Raw genomic sequence first — 20186 nt, forward strand, 5'->3', positions numbered from 1 at the left:
ATTATCTGAACCAGGGTTTTTTCAGAGGAGCCAACAAAATATGCCGCGTACTCCTGCCCGCGTCAGAGGAATTGTCTAATTGATCGAACCATCGGAATCGCTGCCAGCACTGTCGCTTGCAGAAGTGTCTTACTCTTGGAATGTCACGTGATGGTAAGGGAGAAAACTGGAACTCATTTAACAATCTGAATTTTTTGTCTTCGATCACCTAATGCTAAACAATTTTTCTGCTGACCTTGTGTGTGTGTGTGTGTGTGTGTGGTGCGCAGCGCACGCACGAGAAAGAGAGATGTGGCTGTGATGCAGTTCTGAGAACTAGCCGCGATTAGTTGTAAGTTGGCCTGACTTCAGATAGTCCTGCTGATTTCAAACCCAGAACTGACTCAAGGTCCAACAATGGATTCCCATTGTCAAAAAATACTGCAGCACTTAAGTGAAAATCTGGCTGATTTCTGGCACGTAGACTGGTTCGGGTTTAATTCATCTTGGGGGTGCCCTTGTCTCACTTTCAGTTCAGTATGTTAGACCTATATACAGATTCTTGGCCAAACTGTAAATTTTATTGGAGCATTTCATCCCAAAAAATGATGGCAAGTACCTCCTACTCTGGTTTCTGCACCTTGGTACAGACATGATGCATTTCCAATTATCTTTCCTTTAAGTACTCGCCACTTGAAGCCTCTTCTATCATCCAGCAGACTTCACTGCAGGTAGCAGGGACAATTAGAAGTTTGACCAGTCTGGCTTCCCAGTACTTTTGTTCAGATTCACTCAGTGGATTAGTGTGAGACTGAATGCAAAGCAGTCCAGAGATTTTCCAAATTGTTATTTTTATCTGCAGCTCACAGAAACTCTGCACATTATCCTGCTACAAGCCCTAATTCCTTGCCAAGAGGCAATGACATATTTATGAGGGTTTGACTAATGGAGCGTTTGTGATGGAACTAAAAAATAGGATATACATTAAGGGAAATTCTCAGTAATTTCTATGTTAAAATGTAATTTGATAAAACTTGGTTTTTAAAGTCTCAGCTTTTTATTCCAATGCTTTGCAGTTCAATTTCTTGCCTTAAATATCTGCAATGGAAGAAAGTTGAAGTTGTATATCTTTTGTGCTGCTTTTATAAACATAAGAGCAATTACTGTCATATTTTGATATGTTTTTAATCATTATCTGCAGAAGAGATGTGAGTATTTGAGAGAATAACTCTTTTTCTCTGACTCCTTTGCCTTGTGCATGGAATGAACGAGAATCAATGTGCTGCCAAGTGGAGCTGTTGCCTCACAGCTCTGCAACCTGGTTTCAATCTTGACTCTCTGTGTGGAGTTTACACGTTCTCCATGTGACTGCATGGTTTCCTCCAGGTGCCCTGGTTTCCTCCCACAACCCAAAGACGTACGTGTTGGTAGTTTAATTGGCTGCTGTAAATTGCCCCTAGTGTGTAGGTGGGTGGTGGATTCTGGGGGGAGTTGATGGGAATGTGGGGAGAATAAATTTTTCAAAAATAAAATTAATGTAAACAGGTGCTTGATGGTCCATGTGACTCGGACTGAAGGGCCTGTTTCCGTGCTGGTAAGGTTCTTTAAAAGTCCTTTTTAAGATTGGGCTTTTTCAAAAGAACAGCATATAAATGAAAAATGGTGATGTGCATACTATCTCCAAAAGAGGTACATAACTTTTTATTGTCTATTCTGGGTAACTGTCAAACATCTTTTCACTACTTTTACTGGGCTTGGGCTAACTGCTCTCTCTAACCGCATTGGTTCTTTCTCAGGCATGAAGCTCAGATTATTTTGGGGGAGTGGAGAGAAAAGGGGTAACTTTGCCAATCACTCATCACCTGCACTATACCGCTGGAGAGTGCCAATGTGAAAGAGTTACTTTCACCAAGATGTTGGCAAAAGTAACTCTTTTTCTCACTTTTTACAACATCCTTTTTCAGTGGTGGATAAAAGTGACCAATTTTCAAATTTTTCAAAGTAATAAGCAGAAATGGGGAATTTAAAGTTGGTTGAGTTTAGAAGAAAGGCTTAACTTTGTAAACAAAGATGTGTCGTTTTATTTAAGTACCAAGATACCTAAAAGATTAATACACACCAAGTTATGGCTACAAAGCTTGATGGATTAACACAAAATGATGAGGGGCATAGATCGGGGAGATTGGAAGAAACTTATCTCCATGGAAGTGATGTTTAAAACTAGAGGGCATAGGTTTAAAGCATGTACCACCAGGCTCAAGGAGAGCTTCTGTCCTGCTCTTATAAGACTATTGAACGGTTCCCTAGTACAGTAAGTTGGACTCGACCTCACAATCTAACTAGTTATGACCTTGCACCTTATTGTCTACCTGCACTGCACTTTCTCTATAACCATAACACCTCATTCTTTATTCTGTTATTGTTTTACCCTGTACTACTTCAATGCACTCTGTAATAAATTGATCTGTATGAACGGTATGCCAGACAAGTTTTTCACTGTACTTGGAGTATTGTGTTCAGTTCTGGTCACCTCATTATAGGAAGGATGTGGAAGCTTTAGAGTGGGTGCAGAGGAGGTTTACCAGGATGCTGCCTGGATTGGAGAGGGTAGGTTGAGTGAGCTATGGGCTTTTCTCTTTGGAGAGAAGGAGAATGAGAGGTGACTTGATAGAGGTGTACAAGATGATAAGAGGCATAGATCGAGTGGACAGTCAGAGACTTTTTCCCAGGGCGACAATGGCTAACATGAGGGGGCATAATTTTAAGGTGATTGGAGGAAAATATAAGGGGGATATCAGGGGTAAGTTTTTACACAGAGAGTGGTGGGTGCGTGGAACGTACTGCCTGCAGAGGTTGTGGGGGCAGATACATTCGGGACATTTAAGAGACTTAGATATCCACATTAATGATAGAGAAATGGGGGGCTTTGTGGGAGGGAAGATTTGGATAGATCTTAGAGCAAGATAAAATGTCAGCACAACGTTGTGGGCCGAAGGGCCTGTACTGTGCTATTATATTCTATGTAGGTATCTCAGTACATGTGACAATAATAAACCAATTAACAAATTTAGGGTAAGGAGTAAGACATTTAAGGGGATGTGAGGGAATATTTGTTTTCACTGAGAGGGCGGTCGCAATCTGGAACACACTATCTGTGTGGGTGATGGGAGAAGATGCTCTCAGAATATGTAAGGAGCACCTGGACAAGTACTTGAATGCCAGGGCACGAAAGGCTGTTAAATAGGATTAGTATAGACAGGGACTCCATGACTAGCCTAGGCACGGTAGGCCGAAGGGCCTGTTTCTGTGCTCTACAGTTCTATGACTTTATAATAGAGGTAATCGAAAGGTTATCAATAAGGGCTTTTCCTTGTTCTCTACAGCTGTGAAGTTTGGTCGGATGTCAAAAAGCAACGTGACAGTCTCTATGCCGAAGTTCAGAAGCATCAGCAGCACCAAGAGCAGCTGGCAACGAAGGAAGATTCCGAGGGACTTGCACGAGGCTACCCAAATAGTGTCAGTAGTGGACTCGCAGATCTGGATGATATCGGCAGCACCTTCTCAGAAGGGCTCCTGTTTGACTTTCCACTGACCCCCGAAGGAGGAAGCAGTTTTTATAATTTTGATATTTCAGCCTCTGCTGAGCCATCTCCGGATCAATCTGCCATGGATGTAAATGAAATTAAACATATAAAACAGGAGTCCATATATGAAATAATGCTGGAGCCCAGTTTGTTCTCGTATCCCTCTCCAGAGAATAGTCAACTGGCCACTGAAATTTCAATGGCAGAGATAGGTATGTATAGCCACTACGTATTAAGTAAGTAGGTAGAAGTGTGGGGTATCATAACACTTGCAGTCCACAAAGTTATAAATAAGGAGGCCATTGGGCCCAGTTTAGTTCCTCCATCCAATGATATCCCAAACCTTTTCTATTCTATCCATTTTGTAAAATAAGCATTTACGCACTTAGTGAACATAGAATAAACTGCACAGGAACAGGCCCTTCGACCACAGTGCCTGTACCAAATGATGCCAAATTAAACTCATCCCTTCTGCCTGCACGTGGTCCGTATCCCTCCCTTCCCTGCATGTTCATGTACCTGTCTAAAGCCTCCTGAACGCCACTATCGTATCTGCTTCCACCACAACCCTTGGCAGTGCATTGCAGGCACCATCACTCTCTGTAAGAATCAAATAAATAAATAACAAGAACTTCCTGCACATCACCTTTAAACTTTCCCCCTCACACCTTAAAGCTCTGCCCTCTAACATTCAATATTTCTACCCTGGGAATAAGATTCTGGCTATCTACCCTATCTATGCCTCTCATAATTTTATAAGCTTCAACGATGTCTCCCCTCAGCCTCTGGCACTCCAGAGAAAACAATTCACGTTTATCCACCCTCTCCTTATAGCTAATACCCTCTAATCCAGGTAGCATTCCCGATAACCTCTTCTGCACCCTCTCCAAGCCTCCACATCCTTCCGTAATGGGGCGACCAGAACGGTACACAATACTCCAAGCACAGCGTAATCAAAGTTTTATACAGCTGCATCCATGACTTCCTGACTCTTATATTCTCTGCCCAGTGATGAAGGAAGCATGCCTTCTTTTCTTGTGAGGTTTTTTTTGTTTGAATACGTGCATCCCTCAAATAATTTAAAAGAGGGGGCAAACTTATTTGCAGGCTATGGAGGTGAAATTTCATAACAGTGTGTTTTGATGTCTTTGGTGACCCAAAAGCAAAATGACCAAAATGCCATATTTGTGAAGTCCACAGCACAGAGGTACAACTATTGCATTTAACCACACATACACATTTTTTTTTCTTCCTCTCCTTCTATCTAACCTTTCTTTCCCTCTCTTTATTTCACTTTCTCTACATAATTAAATATGTAATTCTAAATCCTTTCTAAATCATCTTGGTTATGAGCTAGCCTCTTGGTTGTCCTTTTGGTTCAGGTCCTTGAAGGCCTGTTCCTTAACTCACTACTGACTTGGTGAATGATTTTGTTTTGAACATGAGAATGCAGGGGACAAGTCCAACAATTGATGCAGAATATGATCTATTTTGCAAGAAATAGAAACAAGAGCCTAGAGATTATCTTTGCTGGGTTTTTTTTCGGCCAAGGCAACAAGCTATGTGGATGAAGTTCCATCAATTTGGCAGCCTTGAACCCAGACCTTTGTACTGCCCCTTTAAATCCTGCTTCCTCTTCTCTCATCCAGATCGAATATCACAGAATGTGGTAGAATCCCACCTCGAGACTTGCCAGTACACTGTTGAGGAGTTGAAGCAGCTTGCCTGGCAGTTGTATACACAGGAGGAGATAAGGAACTTTCAAAATAAGGTACAATTTAAACCCATTAAGGAGACCTGTCAAAAAAAAATAAACTGAAACCAACTGGTTTATGGACAAGCTCTCCACCCTGGTTATTTCAATTTATCTTTGTACTTTAAAAATGTAATTAAAAACAACAATCTCATTTACACCAAACTAAATAGTTCCACTAAAACTTATGCCAGGATGAGAATGTTTAGATAGACAGATAGGTATTTATTAGTCACATGTATATCGAAACACACAGTGAAATGGATCTTTCTGCGTTACTGAGAATGTTCTGGGGGCGGCCCACAAGTGTCACCACGCTTCCGGCGCCAACATAGCATGCCCACAACTTCCTAACCTGTACATCTTTGGAATGTGGGAGGAAGCCAGAGCACCTGGAGGAAACCCATGAACGAAAACTCATTGAGATTTTATTCCTCATTTTAATCCTTGATTGCCAACGATACCTTTTCTACTTTCTCAGTCAACTTAGGGAATGACTTTGCCTCAGTCACTGCATTACTATAGTAGGTGTGGTGCCCGATATGTTTACTCGATACTGAAACCCAGGAAATCTAGAACTGGCTTATGAACACCCAACTTGTGTACTGCCTGTACATACGAAGGAGCATTTGGGAGACGGCAGGACAGATTTGCCGGCTGCTGCGGGCTGCAGGCACCTTGGACTGGGTCAGACTCGGTTCGCGACTGCACTTGCAATTTGCGAACTGTCCGCGCTACAAACAGTTCACAAAAACAGAACCCTGTTGTGACCTGCACACAATTCACTGCGCTGTGGATTGACAGCAGTATTGCAAGGACCATTGATAGATCTGCGCATATTGAGGGATATGGGATTAGTGAGGGAAAGTCAGCCATGATCGTATGGATGGTAGCGCGGACACAAGGGGCTGGATTGCCTGCTGCTGCTTCTGTTCCTTATGTTATGATAGCTTCTGAAAAGTCATTATGTTCATGGCATTCAAAGTGGTGCCGACCACTGAGGCTGATCATCCAGACCCAGTGTTACGTGATAGGTTTGTGAACTGTATATGCAGAATACAATCTGGTGATGTCTTTTGTGCCGTGCATTCACTCTGGTCCTTTGTTTGAACAGTCTTGTGAGGCCATGTGGCAGCAGTGTGCAATCCAAGTTACAGACGCAATCCAGTACGTAGTGGAGTTTGCCAAGCGGATCAGTGGATTCATGGATCTGTGTCAGAATGATCAGATCATACTCCTTAAAGCAGGTAGATATCAAACCCACTCCGTTATTGTAACAGTAGCCAGGCACTGATAACATTGGTCAAAGAAAATAACACATAAGCACCCCGGCAGAAATATTTCAGTGCCATTATAAGTGACGGATACTGACAAAGGAAACAGCAGTATATCTGAGGCTCTTGGTGAGTCTGGACACTCTAATGGCTATATTTCAACAACCTGAAATAAAGGGAATTTCCATCAGCAACTAATATTCAGTGGCATAAGATGAACTACCTTCTGATTCTTTGTAGCTTTTATCTGCAGACTAATTCCTAGAAATTTGTTTTCAGTGGTGGGGCCAAACACATAACACAGGAACATCAGCAAGTTATAGTCTGCCTCTGAAGTTCATCAACGTCAGTTTCATGCCCAGAGTTCTGCGTGCTGACCCTGCTATCTACCAGTTGAGGATACCTTTCCAGGCAGTAGTCACCAGTATGAAAATATTATTCCCTGGACATTCTTTACTTGGCTTTGTCTGTGGCTGTGCTTTCCCAAAAGTTTTAGTTATCATTGTTTATAGAGCAGTGGATGCAGACAAGTGCAGGTTATGTATCCACCCGATGGACACAGACAAGGTGGGTAAGTGCAGGTTGTGTATCCACTCGAGTTAACTGACCCTCAGTTGGAGTAAGATAAAGCTGCAGTATGACCCTACACTGAATAACATTCACTTTCAGTGGCTTTGGGAAATAAAATCTTCCAAGGATCTTTATAGGGACTTGGGAAGCCCCAAGGAATAAGGAGGAGGAAAGTTAAAAGAGAAGACTGTTCAGACATTTTAAGGAAGCTCATCAGCTTTGGAAGAGAGAGAGACACAGAATTAAATTGTGGGGATATGGTAGCTGAAGTTTTACTCCTGATATTGAAGTAGAGAGAAGAGATGTTCTATGCATCAAAGTTGGACGAGTGGACAATTCTGGCTGAGATGTAGCCATTCCAAGTAATATATTTGCTTAAATTTTCTGAAATAGTCTAAATATGTTGTCAATAAGTAGGATGTATGTTGAGAAATACCAATGTAACTGTATGACTCCTTTTGAAAAAATTGCATAATAACATTTGATTTTGAAATAATTTTAGTAACAGTATGTTACAGATTGTGGTTGTGTATGTCTAATGACTATATTTGATTTTTCCCAACACCCACATCTACCATTTCTGCACTACTGTTCAGCCAGTACCTATTTTAATTACAAAATAAATGGCATATGTGAATAGTGAATTATAAAGGGTGATCAGGCTCAACTTATTGCCTGGTTTGAAAATAGGTGGGCATGCTTTTTAAAGTGGCTGAGAGGAGCAAGTCAAATAACAGCAGTTTACAATCCAGGAGCATTCAAGCATCACCGGTCTTCCTCTTAAAATTTTAAATGATGTATTGATCTAAGGATTACAGCAGCGACAAAGCCCAATGAAGCCGCTGTGATTGTGCTAATCCTCACTCAAACAGAGCTATCAGTTTAAACATCATTGTTTCCCATTCCCCTGACTATTTTGTGCATTGAATTCATTTTCAAACAAGTCCCTGCTTCAACAGCCACATGTGCTTAAGCCAATCAAACATCCAATATGTGTAAATATCTCCTTTAACTTACCCTTTTGCTTGTCTACTTTCGTCTAGGCCTTCTTGTTAATTTTAGTCCTCTTCAACTTCTTGAATTTTCACTTGCTATTTCTGTGGAATATTTTTTATTGGTAGCTGTTTTGCATCCCCGTCACTCAATCCTGCCCTCCCTTTCCTCAAGGAAACCAGAAACCCGATTGGTCACCTTATTGAACCAGGCCCTTTGGCCCACCAGTCCATGCTATCTTTTGAGTACCATCTATACTAATCCTATTTTCCTGCACTTGCCTATCGCCTTCAAAGCCTTGGTTTTAATACCTGTCAGCCAGAAGGTTCTTGGGATCGAGAGGAAGAACAGTCTTGCATTCCACCCAGTATCAAAGGGGGGCTGGGTGTGAAACCAGTGTTGCTGATGATCTTTTGTTTCCCAGTGGGACAGGTTGGATTACAACTGCCCCCCAGTACATTTAGTAACCTTGTCTCCTAGTCCCTTGATTCTCCAGTACAAATGACAGGGCTCCTTTAAGTAATCTTTCACCTTTGTTGTAATGCCAGGGCACGCAATAATAGAAAAGTTGTATGTTGAGCTTTCTTAGATAACCACAGTGTAATCTTTACTTGAGCAGTGTTTGTAAATGCTGTCTTGCCCTTTTCCTATTGAAGTAAAGTAACTTTTGTTACACGTTTGTTTCTCAGTTTAGAGGTTCTGTTTGGTATGTTGGTGTTAATGCAGATATGAAACTTACAAATACCAGCTGTACATCAAAGATTTTGTTCGGAGTTGATCTACGCTAATTTTATGACATAGAGAAAGAATTTTGTCTTCTCGTTTTAGGTTGCCTTGAGGTTTTGTTGGTTCGAATGTGCCGAGCGTATAACCCTATGAACAATACGTTGTTTTTCGAAGGAAAGTATGGAAGCACACAGATCTTCAAGTCATTGGGTAAGATTCTGTTACCATGAAAATCAAGTGTCAGGAGGAAATGCAACTGGCCAAGAAATTTTGATGGCAACTAAGCAAAGAATATGGTGGGCAAGAAGTACAGTCCCAGCTTACAGCTGGTTTATCATGATGATAAAGGGTATCTCTGCTGTTCGGAATCTAATTGGTTTATTATTGTCACATGTACTGAGATACAGTGAAAAGCTTTTGTTTGCATGCCATCCAGACAGATCATTTCATACATGTACATCAGGGTAGTACAAAAGGGAAACAAACAATGCAGAATATGTTGCTACAGTTACAGAGAAGGTGAAGTGCAGACAGACAAAGTGCAAGGGCCATGACGACATAGATTGAGAGATCAAGAGTTCATCTTTATTGTATAAGAAGTCTGTTCAAGAGTCTGATAACAGTGGGACAGAAGCTGTCCTTGAGCCTGGTGGTACGTGCTCTCAGACTTTTGAATCTTCTGCCTGACAGGAGAGGGAAAGAAGAGAGAATGACCGGGGTGGGAGGGGTCTTTGATTATGTTGACTGCTTTCCCGAGGCAGCGGGAAGTGTAGACAGAGTCCATGGAGGGGAGGCTGGTTTTCCTGATGGACTGGGCTGTGTCCATGACTCTCTGCAATTTTTTGCGGTCTTGGGCAGAGCAGTTGCCACACCAAGCCGTGACGCAGCGGATAGGATGATTTCCCTGGTGCATCTGTAAAAATTGGTGAGGGTCATCTATTTTCAGTTTAATCTCTTTTTGTGTGTTCCTGCAACTGGATTTACAATGTTTCTAATTTCTTCTTCAGGTTGTGATGACTTTATCAGTGTTGTTTTTGAATTTGCTAAAAGCTTATGCTGCCTGCATTTGACGGAGGAAGAAATTGCATTGTTCACCGCCGGCATCTTATTGTCACCAGGTGTGTACACTAAATAATTGAGCACCAGTCTAGGAACTTCAATGAGTGTTGGTCAGATCCAGTTTTTATACTGTGTTGTGTGAACCCGACGATACAGACCATTAATGCCAAGAATAGGTTCCTAAACAGTTGAACCAAAGTACTTTATGAATGGGAGTTGGGTATTACTGAGTAGGGAAAAAAGACGAGCAGATGCTACTCAGTCAAATTTTGGCACTTCCCCATGGCCGTTCTACTTGTGGTTGGATAGTTCAAGCAGCTGATCACTGGACTCTGTAGTAAAAGAAGGTTGCATTGTTTTAAATGGAGAACTGAGTGGAAGCTATTGGTGGAAGCGGATATGATGGTGGCATTTAAGAGGCTGTTAGATAGACACGTGAATATGCAGGGAATGGAGAGATGTGGATCATGTACAGGCAGGTTAATTCAGCATTAGGTTCGGCACAGACATTGTTGGCCGAAGGGCCTGTTCCTGTGCTGTACTGTTCTATGAGTGCCACATCTTAGGATTGCAAGAAGGAAACTTTCAAAAGGTATTTGGACGAGTACATAGATGGGAAAGGTTTAGAGGCATATGGGCTAAATGCACGTAAATGGAACTAGCTCAGGAAGAAACCTTGGTCGACGTGGACGAGTTGGGCCAAAGGGCCTGTTTCCGTGCTGTATAACTGTAGGACTCAAGTGTCTGAGAAATGCTTGCCATGTTGTTGAAAATTCTCTTGGTGGATTGACTATGGGCCACAATTCCTGAATCCAATGATATTTCACTCCAGTGAAGTCTAGCCTCCATAAGTAATGCATTCTCTCCTCCTTCACTCCATCACTGTGCTGTCATACAGTTGTACAGCACAGAAACGGGCCTTAGGCACACTGTGTCTAATCCAACTGTTTTGCCCATCTATACTAATTCCGGTCAATAGGCCTTCTATGCCTTGCCTACTCAACCGTCTGTCCAATGCCTCTTGAACATAATTCTATCTGATTCCACCACCTCTAGAGAGTGTTCTAGACATCAACTAGTCTCTGAGGAAAATTTGCTGCTCAGATCCTCTTTAAAACCCCTTCCTTTCACTGTAAACTTAAGCACTCTGGTTTTTGATGCCCCAGCCATGCACACAAACATGTTTTTCTGCACATTTTTTTTTCTTTCTTCCCTTATCTCACTCATCCCTCCCTTAACAAGAACAGACTGGCAGATAATTTATTAAGTCCTACTAATTGCAGATATAAGCCAGTTGAGACCATGTTTATCAAAGGAATTATTAACTCATTCAGTCCTACACATAATAAACTTGTGGGACAGAGTTCCTTGATCTTGTACATCCTGAGCAACAGAAAATCCTGGAAACACTCAGAAAGCATCTGCGGAAAAAAGAAAAGTTAACGTTTCAGGTTCATGACGGAGGGTCTCAGACCTGAAACATTAACAGTTCCTCGCTCCACAGATGCTGCCTGACCTGCTGAGTGTTTCCAGCATTTTCAGTTTTTATTTCAGATTCAACTTCTTTGGAGATTCAACTACAGAAAGGCTCCAGTTCAATTTTTATTCAATTTAGTTGAACAGGAGGAATGTAAAAGTGTGACACAAGAGGTGAAACATTCTTCTTTAAACTTGAAAAGAAAACAAAATGTTCTCTCTTCAAAATAACAATTTATTCACCAGAATCACAAGAAACTGCAACCTAAAAAGTCCAGTTTCTAGAGATTTAATTTGCTCAGCACTAATTACAGTGAAGAATGGGTGTTCTCTCCTTTGGAATAGTTTTAAGATTTGAACGTTAAGATGTATAAAACCAGTATGTCCCGTTTGTGATTAAATATTTAAATTGAAAATAGTGAAAAAATTTACATAATCTCTTTGCATCCATTTTCATTCTGAATTGAGTTGCTGTTTTCATGTAGCAATTAATTTCCATGCAGCAAGGTCCTGCAGACAACAACATGACCATGGCCAAATAATGTTCTTGTGATTTTGAATGAGGAGCAGGTATTGGCAAGAACCTCAATGCATCTTTTATCTGTAAAGTAAAACGACATCTTTTAGATCAACCTGGGAGCTGGTAGGCTTTAGTTTATCATCTTGTTCAAAAGCAGACACCAGCGCAGTACCCCCTCAGTATTGCTGGGCAGTTTATAGTTTATAGTTTCCTGTTCGTATCACAAACTGTATCACAAAAGTGGACCTTCTTCTGTAGAGAGGTAAGTTTGCTGCCAATTGTGACGTCGCTGATTTAACCTTTTGCAAGAATTGTTTGTGGACAGCTATTACCTCGCAACCCATTTCCAGATCCAACGTCTGTGGGTCTGGAAGAATAATTTATTCACAAGCCACGTTTCTTTCTGTCCAACTTTGCCCAGGGAATGTCTTGTACGTATTGGTTTATTATTGTCACTTGTTCTGAGGTACAGTGGAAAAGCTTGTCTTGCATACCGATCGTACAGGTCAATTCATTACACAGTGCAGTTACATTGAGTTAGTACAGAGTGCATTGATGTAGTACAGGTAAAAACAATAACAGTACAGAGGAAAGTGTCACAGCTGTAGAGAAAGTACAGTGCAATAAGGTGCAAGGTCATAACAAGGTAGATCATGAGGTTAGAGTCCATCTCATCGTATAAGGGAACCATTCAGTAGTCTTATCACAGTGGGGTAGAAGCTGTCCTTAAGTCTGGTGGTACGTGCTCTCAGGCTTCTATATTTTCTACCTGATGGAAGAGGAGAGAAGAGAGAATGACCTGGGTGGGTGGGGTCTTTGATTATGCTGGCTGCTTCACCAAGACAGTGAGAGGTAAAGACAGAGTCCAAGGAGGGGAGGCTGGTGTCCGTGACACACTGGACTGTGTCCACAACTCTCTGCCATTTCTTGCGTTCCTGGGCAGAGCAGTTGCTGTACCAAGGCGTGATGCATCCAGATAGGATGCTTTCTATGGTGCATTGATAACAATTTCTTTAGCCTCCTGAGGAAGTAGAGGCACTCGTGAGCTTTCTTGGCCGTGGCATTTATGTGATTTGACCAGGACAGGCTGTTGGTGATGTTCACTCCCAGGAACTTGACGCTCTCAACCCTCTTGACCTCAGCACCATTGATGTAGACAGGTGCATGTACACTGCCCCCTTTCCTGAAGTCAATGACCAGCTCTTTTGTTGCAGCTTCATCCCAACAGTTATAGTCACCAAGTTAAAAGATAGGTTGCATTGAACTTGTTTTTTAATCCCTGTAATTCGGTGAGAGTTTAAGAATTAATACTCTACTCTATTTCCCAATATAAAGGGATTGTAGCTCTTCCTAGCTATTGCCCAATAATCACCTAGCAACCATCTCAATAACTGAGCAAAACACCTGGATGTAGGCAGGATTGACTGAAGTTGTAGGTCGGAGCCTGAAGCACACCTTACGGAGGTTGAGGGATGAGCCTTAGTTTATCACATTCTCTGGCTGTTTCTATATCCTTTGGAATTTTGAGATGCAGTCACAATTACATAAGCAAACATGGCTTATGTAACAAGAAATCTGTCTGCAAATAACAAGCTAGTTAACCTTTCCTAGTTATGCTGGTTCAGGGCTTGATTTAGCTAGGTAATTGGGAGATGTGTGTTATGGGGGAGTACAACCATTGGCTACTGGCACCAAATACACAAAGTTACCTTTAGTTGTACTCCCTTAATGTATTCAAACCTTTGGGCATGAGTACAACGAGCAGCTGATATCCGAGTATAGGATTAGGTCACGCATTCAGAACCACAACTGAATCCCGCCCCACCCTGTCCTCTGTACCAGAGGATAATTGCCAAAGGATTTGTTTAATGTCAAATCTAAAAAGGAAATACTTCTACAACGGAGTTATGAACTACAAAAATTGCTTATGTGGAATAGTGTTTAGTGTTTCTTAATAAAATGTGTAGATCTGTGTATTTAATTAGACATTGGATGAGTGACCATCAGAGATTACTAGAGGTAGGGCAACACCGTGGTACAGCCAGTAGAGCTGCTGCCTCGCAGCTCCAGTGACCCAGGTTGAGTACGGATCTCCAGTGCTGCCTTTGTTCTCCCTATGACTGTGTGGGTTTCCCCTGGGTGCTCGGGTTTCCCCCCACATCCTGATGATGCATGAGTTGGTACGTTAATCGGTTGCTGTAAATTGCCCCTAGTGGATAGGTGAGTGGTAGACTCTGGGGGGGAATTGATGGGAATGTGGGGAGAATAAAAAGGGGTCAGAGTAGGATTAATGGAAGCTTGATGTTCGGAGTGGACTCAGTAGGCTGAAGGGTCTGTTATTATTCTCTATGATACTTTAAGACGCTTCACTACCAGCCAATCTATCACTTTTCCAAGCACTATTTGTTTTATGGGTGTGGAATAACTTAAAACCTGTCTCTTCAGATCGACCATGGCTCACAGAAGCTAGAAAAGTTAAGAAGCTGCAGGACAAGATTTATGAGGCGTTGCAACATGTCATTCAAAAAAATCACCTGGATGATGACAAGTTATCGAAGGTAAACAATGAAGCGCCGGCTTGGGTGTAAAATCAAATGTTCCGCTTCAGGAATAGAAATGTAAACACAGAAATTGGTAGCACTGAGTGCAATCAACTGCAGGTAACCACATCGCACATGACAGTTGCAAAATGTTCCAAGGGGGAGCATGGACATCAACCCAAAAACCATCAGGGGAGCTGATGAGAGGCTTGAGCTGAGAACAGGACAAAAGGGAGCAAGAAGAGGCAGTTCGGACTAATTTCATCATTCAGTAAGATCAAGGCTGATCTTTTACCTCAATGCCACATTCCTGCACTGAGACCATATCCCTTGATTCCCTTATCGGTCTCTGTCTTGATTTACTCAGTGACTGAGCCTCAAGTGCCCTCTTGTGTAGAGAATTCCAAAGACACTCCACCCTTGAGGTGAAAGAATGGCCAAGCTCCGATTTGAAGAGCGTGATCTCTGGTCCCAGACATTCCAGCAGGGAAGTATTATCCTTGCATCTTCCCTGTCAAGCTCCATAAGGATTTTGAATGTTACATTGAGGGCACCTCTCATTTTGTAAACTCAAGGGAGTAAACTCCTGCTCTTGTTAACCTCTCCTCGTATGACAAACCCACCTTTCAAGGTGAACCTTCAGTGCGCTCCCTCTGTCACAAGCATATCCACCCTTGGGTAGAGAGCAGATGGGGACATATTATCTTAGATGCAGAGTCACCAGGGCCCCGTATAATGGAACAAGACATTTGTACCCTTGTGCTTAAATCTCCTTGCAGTAAAGGCCAAAATATGATTTGCATACCAAGTTGCTCGCTGTACCTTCATGTTAACTTTCAGTCTGTTGTGTACAAGGGCACCCAGGTCCCTCTTTACCAACACTTCAGCCATTTAGAAAATACCCTACACTTCTATTTCCACCAAAGTGGATGACCTCGTGTTTTTTTTTAACTCTTTTTATCTGCCTTGTCTTTGTCCCTTCACTTAACCTGTCTATATCCTCCTGAAACATTTTAACTGTTTCTCTTTCCACAGATGCTGCCTGACTTGCTGAGTCTTTCCAGCATTTACTGTTTTTATTTCAGATCTCCCGTATCTGAAACTTCTTTTTGCAATCCTTGAGACTTAATATTAAATTTAACAACTTCTGGAGGCCGCCCTTTTTCTTCTGACTCTCCACAGGTGTGGTTGTGCCTTCCTGCTTCATTGGTGCTTTGTTCTTCCACGTCCGACTGCGGAAGTTTGAAGTGACTGTTACCTTGACAATTTTGTTGTGCACTCAACCACAGCAATTCCCCTATCTCTGTCCACCCCTGCCTTTAACTCAAGTCACCTCAGTATTCTTGCTTCCAGTTCTGTTGAAGAATCATTGACTGTTTCTCTCCCCACAGATGCTGCCTGAGTGCTGTAGTATTTTTGGGGTTTTTAATGCTCATTGCAGCTTTGGGACCACAATTTGCCTTTTGATTCTTCCTACCCATCGCCACCTGACTCATCAGTCTTGCTCCCGATTGCCCCTTGCCTCCCACCCCAACTCTGTGATTGCTCCAAGTTTTTGACTCCCTCCCTTGCCTGAGACCCTTCCAATTCACCGATATTTCTCAGCTCCATCTCCGCACATCCCTCCCTGTCGTCCTCTACCTGCTCCTCATCCTTGCTGCAAGGACTTCCTCACTGAACACCACCCAGTGTTACAGGCCCCACCCAAGCACAGCACAAGTTCCAGCCAGGCCTGTGACCCCCTTTTCTACCCCCCCCCACCCCCAAAAACCCATCCTTGGTTGTGGGTGACGCATCTTCCTATCTTGTTCCTATGCCTTGGGTTTCATGTACAACTAATACTCCCAACAGACGCAGTGCTGTAATGCAAGTACTCTCGCTTGGATAATTTTTAGCTGTTATTATTCTGAAGTGATTCAGGGAAAAGGATTTTGGGGAAACTCTGTTGTCCCTCAACTCAGTGCCATCTTTTCTCTTCCTCCACAACAGCTGATCTCCAAGTTATCCATGCTGAAGTCTGTATGCAACCTTCATGTGGACAAGCTGCAGCTATTCAAGCTGCTACACCCACAAACCGTGCACAACTTTCCTCCACTCTACAAGGAAGTATTCAGCACAGAAATGCAGTATCCAGACTCCTCCAACAGCTAAACACGGCATTCCCAAAGTGAGAAATGAATGGGTTTAAATCCTCTATCACCAATTGCAATAGCACTAGAATGAATGTACTGCACTTCATGTTGTTTCACCGTCACAGTCAAAGAATGTAAATAATTGGATACTGAGTAGTGGAAAAACCCTTGTGCATGGCAATTAAAAGCAGCTCCATTGTAATCATGGACCAGAATCAAAACTGCAAGACTCTCCTTCCAAGGCTCTTTATATAAAACCTGTTTTTGTCAGTAAAAAGAACAGTGAATTAAGGGAGTATAGATAGTATTTTATCTGTAATGCAAACCTATATATTTTATTAAGGTTGTTTCTTTTTACACTGAATACTCAGTGATTTCAGAGTTGTTCTTGTGGTCCATCGTTTGAGGTTAGGTTTTCTTTTTCCTGAACGTTTCCTCAGCATTACTGCATCAAGAAGAGTGGGGCAAAATCCCTTGCAATGAATATTCAACAGTGCTGAAGACAGCGATTTTAAAAACTCTGAAATCCTATACAAGTAAATGTCTGTGTGTTTATATTATTACTATATATCTTTAGGCTATGGTCAATAAGATGCCTGCATGTAATAATAGCTAAAAGTTATGGTACCCATTAGCACTATAACTGTGTTAGTGGACAGTAGTCGTAGCTTGGCAATGCATTTAAATTTATCCTTAAGACAAAAATCTGGTGTTTAGCACAAAATGGCTCGATAGTCAGACAGGTGCAGAAGCACATGAGACATTTAAGGATTGCATTTTCTATATTTTACTACTAACAAGCCTGTTTTTTTCTAGGTTATGTGAACCTGGAGAGCCCAGAATAAAATGGGGAAACTAGACAGATGCAGTTGCTGAAAAACTTTTTCAGCACCTTATTGCAAAATGACTGCAATCAGCGGAAAATGACATCAGTTAACCAACGTATAATATTGAAGTGATATTTGCCCACAGACACTCAGAAAACTAATTTGTATAGCTAACTACTGGTTAAAGAGAAGAAACGTTAATAGTTGATTCACAGTCCACAGACGTCCCTAAAACTAGTAATGCACTTTTTCCCACCGGAGGTCCATATAATCCATTCCTACCAATAATATCCACATCCAGAAAAAGTTTCTGAAGGTCATTTACTCATTGTTTATTATGTTTCATGGAACTTTTCATCCCCTTCCGAATTTGCTTCTGACAAGTAACAGTAACTAGCATATTACAAATCAACACACTTCCACAAAAGTTGTGAGACCTCCACTCCTTGTACCCTGGAGTAGAAGCAGTTAAACATCCTTGCCATGTTTCAAAGAACAAGCTTTTACAAGTATAATATTTAATTTTGTGTAGTGAGTAATCTAATTTCTCCATTACTGGTGTCCTATAAGGGAATAATATATAACATACAAAAAAAATTATTTATTAACTTAATTGCGGTATGGAACTTTACACACAGTGGTGTCTTTTCATTTTAAATGTAATTTGAAAGTTTGACTGGGGAAGAATAATAAAAAAAACAATTCTAACGGAAAAGAAGTTGCAAACATGTTATGTAAGTGCAGTTTGAACATTGTGGTGGAGGTGCATAGAAAGTTATTTGTGTACTGGAAGTTAGATGAAATGGGAGGTATACTGTAAATCCCTAAACCTGATTGCTACACTAAGGCCCACCTCTCAGACAGTGAAGAAAGCACTCTGTGTAATTCACGTGGGGAACATTAGTGACTTATGATACGCTCTCTCAGTGGCTCTGTAAGTGAACACAGCAAATGAACAGTGTGTGACTGAGCCCAGACAGACTAGGGTTTGATTGTCTGTGGGCCCATGTCAGCCAGAGCAGAAGTAAGACTCACGACAATTGAAATCGATCCCCTGGGCCTTCAGGTGAATCACCAACAAGTTGACTGCTGTTTAATGAATGCCTTGGCATGTGGACAGTTTTAAAGCCCACTAGGACTTGGGGTCCAGGTTCAGACACAAAGAGTGCTCATTTTGGCAAAGTACTAGAGAACTTTTGGAGCCCCTGGAACTTTAGTCTGACAACAGAGCAAGCAATAAAGAGTAGTATAAGAGTTGAGAACAAAAGTGAAAAACTTGAGAAACTACAGAACAGTGAAGGAACATTTTATTGATTGCGATTCCTGAGATAGTAAGTGGTATTTTGTTAGGATTTCTGACCCTTTCTCTTATTCAGTGCAAGAACTAATTGGAAAATTAGAACATATTGGCAGATTATAGACATGGACACCCTGAGGCTGCTTTTGCCTTTAAAGTGGGTGCATTTTTTAAAAAAAAACTTCTGTACCAATGAAGTACAAAGTATTATTTTTCACAAAGTTGAGATGTTTGGACATGGGTAAGTGAAGGATCCGTTTGTTGAATTCCAGATTTTAAGCACTTTCTTCTTTGTTTTATATAAAAAAAAGAGATTTCTTTATGAAATATTCATTAGATATAGCTGTGCTTTAGATCTTCTGGCTCATTGATGTTTCTTATATATTCGTTTCAACAACTTCACCTGCAGCGCAGGATACAGCTTCTGCTTGGAAACAGAAGAATAATTAGCTTGTATTTTGCATATCTGCTTAGCAAAAAGTGTATTCAAAGATATTCTGCTGGGATTCAAAAGGCTGATCCGTTCCTTATAGGATATGTTTCAGCTCCTACAATAAAGTAGCATCTCACACCACTTAAAAATAAATTTAAACTTACACTGTGTGTATTATTCTTGTGAATGTTGTGGAAGATATGAAATGAAGGAACACCCAGCTTTGTTTCTCTTTCAATATGGTGAAATATGCTTTCTCTGGCACATTTATTGACAAAACAATATTTGTTATATAGTTTAGAAAGTCATTTTGATGTTTTTTTTGGTCTGTATCGTTAAACTGTAATTCTATTTTTTTTAAAAAAAAGAATGAAATACTTATATAAATGTAAGATGAGAAGAATAGAAAGATTTTTTAAAAAGCCTTATCTGGATTTCAATGACAAACAAATTCTTATTTTAATATATTGTGAATTTAACAATGATTGGGATAGCAATTAGTGACTCGATATAGATGCATAATGTAAAGGATGTGTATATGAACCACATTAAAATTATATATTATATGAATATGGGTAATTATTAGATGTTTTGTTCAGCTTTATCATCTAAGATGACAAGTATTACAATGTGGGTGATGTTGAGGGGTATAAATTGGCCACGGCGCCCAGAAGAATATCTTTTCACAAGTCAGTATAACTTCAATAATCTGACATCCCCAGGATTTGTGGATTTGCAGATTTTCCAGACTATTGGATGTTATTCATTATACACTAACACATTAATTTACTTTTTTTAAATGTTACACATTATTTTAATGAATTTTCCAGTGAACCCAGTAAGTTTAAAGGGAGCGAGGGAAATGGGATTGTGGACAGTTTCAAGAGAGCCTGGGAAATGGGACCCCAGTGAGTTATAGAGTCATACAGCAGGGAAACAGGCCCTTCGGCCCAACTGGTCCATACTGACTGAGGCGCCCATCTAAGCTGGTCCTATTTGGCCCATCTCCTTCTAAACCTTTCC

The 20186-nt window shown here is 41.2% G+C and overlaps 1 protein-coding gene across 1 annotated transcript in view; it reads left to right on the top strand.

The window, feature by feature from the left end:
• The window catches only part of LOC127582679 (nuclear receptor ROR-beta-like), a 70390-nt gene extending 50688 nt beyond the window's left edge, over positions 1-19702 (top strand). Inside the window, 11 exon segments of the mRNA XM_052038221.1 lie at positions 15-38; positions 41-88; positions 91-153; positions 3363-3380; positions 3383-3775; positions 5213-5334; positions 6431-6563; positions 8982-9089; positions 9887-9997; positions 14380-14492; positions 16464-19702. Coding sequence (XP_051894181.1) covers positions 15-38; positions 41-88; positions 91-153; positions 3363-3380; positions 3383-3775; positions 5213-5334; positions 6431-6563; positions 8982-9089; positions 9887-9997; positions 14380-14492; positions 16464-16625 — 1295 coding nt within the window. The 3' untranslated portion in view covers positions 16626-19702.
• The last annotated feature ends 484 nt before the right edge of the window (positions 19703-20186 follow it).

This window comes from Pristis pectinata, chromosome 24 (assembly GCF_009764475.1).
Source record: "Pristis pectinata isolate sPriPec2 chromosome 24, sPriPec2.1.pri, whole genome shotgun sequence".
Lineage (NCBI taxonomy): Eukaryota > Metazoa > Chordata > Chondrichthyes > Rhinopristiformes > Pristidae > Pristis > Pristis pectinata.